General features: G+C 40.4%; 1 protein-coding gene across 1 annotated transcript; it reads left to right on the top strand.

The window, feature by feature from the left end:
- Positions 1–1546: 1546 nt before the first annotated feature.
- On the top strand, positions 1547–2518 carry LOC131227430 (HMG-Y-related protein A-like). The gene is made up of 2 exons (XM_058223238.1): positions 1547–1702; positions 1817–2518. Exons 1-2 carry the CDS (start codon positions 1655–1657, stop codon positions 2288–2290), a joined length of 522 nt encoding a protein of 173 aa, XP_058079221.1. The 5' UTR covers positions 1547–1654; the 3' UTR covers positions 2291–2518.
- Positions 2519–8088: the final 5570 nt, after the last annotated feature.

The raw sequence follows: 8088 nt of genomic DNA, 5'->3' as shown, positions 1-8088 counted from the left end.
AAGACAAAATAACTTATTAAGAGAGTAGTTACCCTGAAACTAATCAAAGCTATTCATAGGATTCCCGATCAATTTCATGTGTCTAAACTAACCCTAAGAGAGAGCCTAAAAACTTCCCATAATAGAAATCAAGTTCTCTTTCAAGATCTCGTTGTATCGTGGGAAATCTTGCCATGGCTATGAAACTTGGAACCCACCAAAGATTTGAGATTTTCTCCACTATTGGTGGGGTCCACAAGCCTCATTAAAGCTTGTGGGTTTAGTGCATGTTTAACAGTTAAAATTGGAATAGTTCATGAATGAACTAGTGGCTTTATATGCATGAGTGGTGAGAGTGAGGATGCTCATAATAAAGACCATATTCTTGTACTGGCAGAGTGAGTGCCTAACACTATTCCTCTTTATAATTGGTTTCTTACAAAATCTCAAGTCCTGGATCAGGAGTCATTGAAATGTATAGAAATTTCAAATTCTCTAATTTCTACAGGATTCTATAAGATGTAGCTGATTGCATAATTTCGAGCTAACTATCTATTTGGCAACTCTAAGTCAAATTCATCATATACACAAATTTATCCTTCATGTGTTGAAATATCAAAGATGGAAAAATACATGGTTTTTGAACCCTCAACATTTTACATAATTGAAATATATACTTTGATAAAAAAATAAAAAAATTCTGACCCTCAAGTAAGCCACGAGCATAAGATCACAAATGAGTGACCTATCATCATATTTTAATTCTTGATTTACATGGCCAATATTTGGACTGTTCGGGTCATATTTTTAGTGATGCAATTAATACTTTTATTATTTTAGGTATCATCAGCTTGCACATTTACAATAGTGTAGTAGCCTAATGATAACTTTTGTTGTGTGTGACTTTCCTAACATTAAAAAAAGTTAAAAAAAGATATTTAAATCTAAATCACAACAAAAGAAAAATATTTAAAGATATACTGAAACTGCATTTTTCAAATAACTTTGACTCTAAATACCTATAATTTGACATGACCACCGGAAACTTTGATTCTGAATGCACTTAAATATACTCAAACCATGTTGCGAAATGCACGAAGATAGATAGTTTGTCCCGTAAGTTGCTCTGAGGTCTGGTAGCGGCTCTAGTTCAACTAGAGTGACTGAATGTCTCACACATTTAGAAATAGCTTACGTGTGATAGATCCAATCCACTCAGCAGATGGATCGATCTGAACACGCATGCATCTATTTTAGCTAAAGATGAATGTCAAACTTGATTTTACTTAACAACAATTGATGCCATTTTCTAAAACAATAATTCTGTAAGCTTGATTTTATCAAAGTGCATCTTGAAGAAGGGTCCATCTAATGAGCGGCTTGGATTTCAAAAATGCGTGGCAGGAGACGAGTTATAAAAGAGTTTAAAACTGCTCGAGTACACTCGCCATTACAATGAAGGTAACCACAAAGATCCACGCCAGCGATCCGCGTGATACCCTCCTCGTCCAATCACAACGTTTTGTTCCTCACCATCTCATGAATCGTCAGCCGTCCATCTGCCTTTTGAAAGTCGATACATCCCCAACCCCACCTTTTAAAATCCCCCACCCCTTTCCTCCTTCCTTGCAAACAGTTCCCCTCTCTGTTCCTTTCATCTGTCTCCGTGACCATCATGGCCACAGAAGAAGTCAATAAACCTCCTTCCCTTCCATATTCCGAGGTTAGAAACAGGCATCCATATCTCCATTTCACTCCTTCATTTCATGTTCTGTATTCTACTAGATGTTTCCCAAGGTCTGATGTGTTTTCGTTTTTTGTTTTTTTTGGGTTTTAGATGATTCTTGCAGCAATTGAAGCTTTGGATGACAAGAACGGATCCAGCAAATCTGCAATCTCAGAATACATCGAGTCATCTTACGATGATCTCCCGCAAGACCACTCGACGCTCCTGGCTGACTACCTCAACAGAATGAAGGAATCTGGTGAGCTTACCATGCTCAAGAACAACTACATGCGGCCCAATCCTGATGCTCCGCTGAAGAGGGGGCGTGGTCGTCCACCCAAAGCGAAGCTGCCAATCCCACCTGGGACGGTCGTTTCCCCACCGCGGCCACGTGGCCGTCCGCCAAAGCCTAAGGACCCTTCGGATTTGGCAGCTGCACCAGTTAAGGTTTCTGGCCCGCCCAGACCCCGTGGACGCCCCCCAAAGAAGGCCCGTCCTGCTGTTGGGATGTCAACGGGCTCGCCTAGGCCTCGTGGGAGGCCACCAAAGGCAAAGGCGCCATTTGCAGTCGTGGGTTTGGACTGAGATGAGTAGTTTGTGCTGATTTACTCCCTCCCCCTTTCCTTTTTAGTTTTACCTTTCCTTTTGTTATAAAATGAGTGTGTTTGTTGTAATTGCATGTACATTATGCAGCTGTTGAAGCCTCTAGTTTCTTCTCTATCTTCATTTGGAATGAGTCTGGTCATTGTACACTCTTATCTCTGCACATGTGGTGGACATGTATGAGATCTGAACTGTTCATCTGTTGGGTCACGCAATGCTGCTTTTTTCTGCTAACATTTGCAATGGTTGGGTGGAGATCTTAGTCAGTTATTGGAGGGATTTTTCTTATTGTGTGTGGACTATTGATTGAACTGTCTTTAGTTGTCCATCTGTATTTCTCTAAAGTGCCTTAATTGGATGCTAGGTTGGTCTGATCATGAATACTGGTGATTGGACTTTCTGTGGTGGGCCCTGCATATGGTCCTTGTCTTGCATACATACATGCCACAAATGTGGATAGTGTGCTTGATGAACTTGGATATAGTTTTTTTTTTTTTTTTTGGGGGTGGTATGTGCTTGAAATTATGTGCATGGATCATACCCACTTCAATTCAACTGATCAAAGTTGTGGGATCCAATGTAGATTGGTTATGGCTTTAGAAGAATGTTAATTGGGTTATCCTAGCTTTGATTAATGGTTGGTTATTTGTTGAATTCAGCCTGTTGGATGCTTACAATTTTAACCTTCCATTAGATGGCCTCTAGAGGGCTGGTTTAGCAGAAGGCTAGTATAAGGTTGGTCTATGGCCCATTTGAAGTGGGGCTCATAAACCATCACTCTTCCACATTATTATTCTTTTCTTGTAGTCTTTGGAGGAAGATAGGAGTTATTGATGATCCACTCACATATTATTTGGATGTTGGCTATTATGTTGAAAACTGATATATTTCATTGGATTTTTTGATAGTCTGCTCTTTTAGATGTCTATATTGGTTTTAGTTTTTGTTCCTCTTAAATTTTGTCTACCTACCAAAATCCAATTGACTTGTTGTTGCATTAAGGGTCCATTTTGGATACTTATAAATTTTTAGTTGTAAAGGTTTGACAGGTAAACATTGCTTGCTTATAAAGAGAGCATTGAAACAACTCTTTTCTCCTCCATATCCCCCCTTGGCCTGCAATGAGTGACCCATCCCTTCTTCCTTTCATTTAGTGACAAAGACTCTGTATAATTCCTTGCTTTTAGGGACTAAGACACTCCAATTCTTGCCTTCGGGCAACTAGTGATTCCTCTTTTCTTCTTTTGCCTTCAATGGCCAGTGACTCCTTTGTGCTCCATTGGCTACTGGAGTTTCCATGTCACATGTTTTTGTTCTTCTATCATTGGCATATTATCCTAGTTGCCCTTTGGCACAGGCATATTCAATTTGTCTATGCACAGCTGGACTTGTTCATTTTCTTGAGAGAGTTGACAACATGTAGGGTCCAATGATCTCTAATGAATAATGTACTCTTTTACTGTTTTAGTTTTGCGTTCTTTTGCTTGGGTAAGGTTGGTTAGCATAACATCTTGTTTGGAGAAGAAATTGGCTAAGAACATATTCTACATTTGTTTTCATGAGTAGACAAAGCTAGGTGCTAGGGGTGAATGTAATTTGAATGCTTTGCTGGTCAATGAGGACCCAAACAGTTGAAGGCATTTCCCCAAAGTGATTAAGAAATTAATAAGGTGCTCTTTAGGTGAGCCATTGTTTTTGAAATTTTGTCAGTCCAAGTGCTTATTGTTGGGGGGATATGGAAATTTTGTGACCCAATCCCTCAAGGAGCTGTGGGCAAATCATTTAAGTATTTTGGTCGCTTGGTGGCCTAACCTTGCAGTTTTTGTTTGTTGGAAGGGTGGCTGATGGAGATGCTGCCTAGGCAAATGATGTAGAGTGGGTTGTGGATAATTTTATTGCCAAGATGGACCAGAAAAGGCCCAATTGGAGATAGAGGTGATTTGGCCTGTCAGAACTTAAAATGGATGCATCTTGCAAATTGGAATGAGCTATGGGATGTACCATACATGATTTTGGGTTGCCCATGCTGAATTTGCAAGATTCCATCAGATTGATGGTTGAAATCTCTGTTTATTTTTATTTTTACTATTTTTAATAAGTTTTAGTTTGATTATAACACTTCATTTGTTGGGCTTTAAGAGTTGTGTTCAACATGAAAAGTGCTTAGAATAACTAAGAGAATAGCATGGTTGAGTTGAATAGGACACTTAGGGCGTGTTTGGACGGAGGGATTAGGTTGGAGTAGACAGGAGTAGGGTGGATTGCACGGCTTTCAATGTCATCAATACATTTGTTAGTGGATTAGAAGCAATCCTATTGGATTGCTATATCCAGTGGCCCAGGTATTGCCGCGTTTGGATGGGCACACATGATAGAGAGAGATAATGAATTGTGCGTGGGATGGCAAAGAGGTGAGATATGACATGACGGGATTTTGCAATTTAGCAAATTTGCTCTCGAATCCAGAGATCAGTTCAATCCGTCGTCAAAACCGCGCTGCCCAAACAAGACAACAGGAGGACGGGATGGGATTTCAAAACCCTATCCAGTCTACTCCATCCAAACACGTCCTAGTGTGTTTAGGCGTGTTTGGATGGAGGGATTAGATTGGAGTAGATTGGAGTAGACTAGATAGGGTTTTGAAATCCCATCCCGTCCTCCTGTTGTCCTGTTTGGGCAGCGCGGTTTTGACGACGGATTGAGCTGATCTCTGGATTCGGGAGCGAATCCGCTGGATTGCGAAATCCCGTCGTGTCATATCTCGCCTCTTTGCCATCCCACGCACAGTTCATTATCTCTCTCTATCCTGTGTGCTCGTCCAAACGTGGCAATACCTGGGCCGCTGGATATAGCAATCTAGTGGGATTGCTTCTAATCCACTGACAAATGTATTGATGACATTGAAAGCCGTGCAATCCACCCTACTCCCGTTTACTCCAACCTAATCCCTCCGGCCAAACACGTCCTTACTATTTTTGGCCGAAACTGAGGTCTAGTGGAAATCATGGCTGTCTATAAATAGTAAGTCAAGATTTCTAGTAGTTTTAGTTATAGTATGATTTTGAAACCTTTTCATAAGGTTTATGTTATTATTTAAGAGGTTGTAAGCTCGTTTTTCATCTTTAATCAATTTATTATGAATTTCTAAAAATTATTCTATTTTTCTTATCTTCCTCTTGGATTTGAGGTATGTTTGTGAGGTCTTTGTAGAAGTCATGTTGATTCGGAATAGTTTTCCTGAAGACAGTGGTCGACCTCAAGACCTCAACACGTCTTTACCCGTGTCAGCAAAGGTGGCCAGAACCAAAGTTGCAATGCCTTGAACTATTATGTTGGTATGGACTTGAATGATGGTCTGGACGTAATGACCTGAGCAAGAGGAACTTCTTGAGTTAATGGGCTAGCTTGTCGAGCGCCTGGGACTTGAATGACCTGAGCATAAGGATCTTCTCGAGTTAATGGGCTAGCTTGTTGAGAGCCCATTGTCAATACCATGGCCTCTTGTGTATAAAATGGAGACTTTAGGGTTACAAAAGGGGGCCCTTGACTGATTCGAGGACTGATGCTTTTGCCACTTGTTGAACTCTCGAAATGGCCTGGCGAGTGTTGCTCTTTAAGATGGCGAGTGTCGTAATAGAGGCAATAATTGCATTCTCTGTGTCTCGGCAAATTGCACTTCTTACTAACCTTTGAATGGTCTCAAGACAGTACCAAGATGGGGACACTTGCATGGAAAGCCAAAGCGCTGGTATCACTACTTCGAGCTGACTTTGCTGTGTAGGCTTTGGCATTCTTGCCCATTCGTACATAAGGTAAAAATGCCATTTGGGCCTGACCCAACTTTTATTGGGTCTAGTAGACCAAGAAGCCCTCTTTCTTCTGTACAGGCTAATGTTAGTGCTTTCCTGAGATCCGTCGATTAGCTTACTAGAGAGCGTGCCCACTAGAAGCTAGGCGGACCCCTAGGCACGTTTCGTGAGAATCGAAATGGGATTTGGGTATGGAGAACACAAACCCATTGCATGGGAAAGATAACATGTTGTGGTTATGGAACCTGAGTCCAAGTACCCTTCCGAGAAGGTGTATGATGGCGTTGCTCAGCTATGTCCCTATAGCATATCTCTCTACCTAAGCACATTCTCGATTTGTCATAAACGTGGCTGTGGTCGGGTAGTTTAGGATATTAATACTCAAGCTAAACCCTTGTGTTAAAGTATTTTAGCATGGTGGGCCAGCCTTGAATGTAAACTTTAAGTATATGGACCACTATTTCGGGCATGGCACATTAGAACCTGTGCTAGATAAATAAATATCTTACATTATGCTTGTTTGGAGATGATGATGGTGGATAAAATTCACATGATGTGTTTTACTTTTTTATGAAAATGATAAACTTATTGTTTCGACAAAAAATGAATAAATTTTGATAGGGGAATTATCATTCAATAATAACAAAGAAATAATAAGAGAACAATCATCGTAAAACATAATAATCAAATCTTTTCAAATATTGATTTGATAGCGTTTTGATTTGTGATATGATCCTTCGCTTGTAGAAGTTGTTATGTGGAAGCGATATCTCTTTGTAGATCCTTTCGATCCTTTAGAAGTTCCTTTCCTTTTAGATCAATCAAACTCTTGGAAGAATTATGAGTGTAATTCATGAATAAGGGGTCATTATGCATGCAACACCTCCATTACGCACCATATGATGAGTCTCAGGTCTACCATTGCACGGGCACCCTGTTGCACGTCGCACAATAGGTATGCTCTAGTACCTTGTTGAATTTGAAGAGTTCTTTGCTAGCTCTTAAAGTTTTCGTATGTTGTAAAGAGAGAGAGAGAGAGAGAGAGAGAGAGAGAGAGAGAGAGAGAGAGAGAGTATTTATAGGCAACCACATGTGCGAACCTCGATTTTTGCACAACTCCTTGATACGCGGAAGATGAATCCCATTGCGCGGGGTGCAATGGACCATCACCAAAATCCCATTGCACGAGCATCATATGTCCATTATGAGTCGCATAATGAGATTCATCTTTCGTGCAACAGACTTCTCGTGCAACTAATCACTCCACTACGCTAGGGCTGAAAGTTGGGCGGGTTCAACTTGACCAACTTATGACCGACCCGACATTAGGTTGGGCTTGGACAGGACATTTCAGGTTTGATCTTAAGTTTGGGCTTTACAAACACCAACCCGATAAAACTTGGATTGGGCTTGGGTTGCCCGACCCAACCCGAACCCGATTAATATATAAGTTACTTATAAATTATAATTGAGTGTGGATTGTTTGTATCAAAGGCACACTAGTGATGTCGAGTCTCATTTGTCCACGTCATTTCCAAGGAATCAAGCTAACATGATATGCTAAAAATTTCTCTCCCAAATAGATGTCGTGCTATGCTACATGACTTTTAAAGGAGTAGTTGTCTTATATTTTAGTTTTTTTTTTTTTTTTTTAAATGAAGTTCTTTATAATGAATAATCACATATATAATTAATAAAATTATAGATACAAAAAATAAGTCCTATATTGAAATATAATAAACTAATCTAATAACAAAAATATTAGCATGTATATACCTGACCAACTCGATCAACCCGACCGAGCCCACTTGGGTTGGGCTTGGGTTGAGAATTCCCAACCCGAGATTGGGTTGGGTTGGGTTTGGGTTGAGGTATAGGAACCTTGGGTTGGGTTAGGGTTGAGCACCAACCCGACCCAACCCGCCCGACTTTCAGCCTTACTCTACGCGCAATCAATCACATCGTGTAATG

Source organism: Magnolia sinica, chromosome 15, assembly GCF_029962835.1.
Source record: "Magnolia sinica isolate HGM2019 chromosome 15, MsV1, whole genome shotgun sequence".
NCBI lineage: Eukaryota > Viridiplantae > Streptophyta > Magnoliopsida > Magnoliales > Magnoliaceae > Magnolia > Magnolia sinica.
The sequence above is the reverse complement of the archived record's forward strand: the minus strand, read 5'-3'. Positions and strand labels throughout refer to the sequence as shown.

Excerpts from the sequence above, each read along its gene's own strand:
- LOC131227430 (XM_058223238.1), top strand. The coding sequence starts at position 1,655 with ATGGCCACAGAAGAAGTCAATAAACCTCCTTCCCTTCCATATTCCGAG. Across the intron at positions 1,703-1,816 it reads CTTCCCTTCCATATTCCGAG|ATGATTCTTGCAGCAATTGA; the intron begins GTTAGAAACAGG and ends TTTGGGTTTTAG.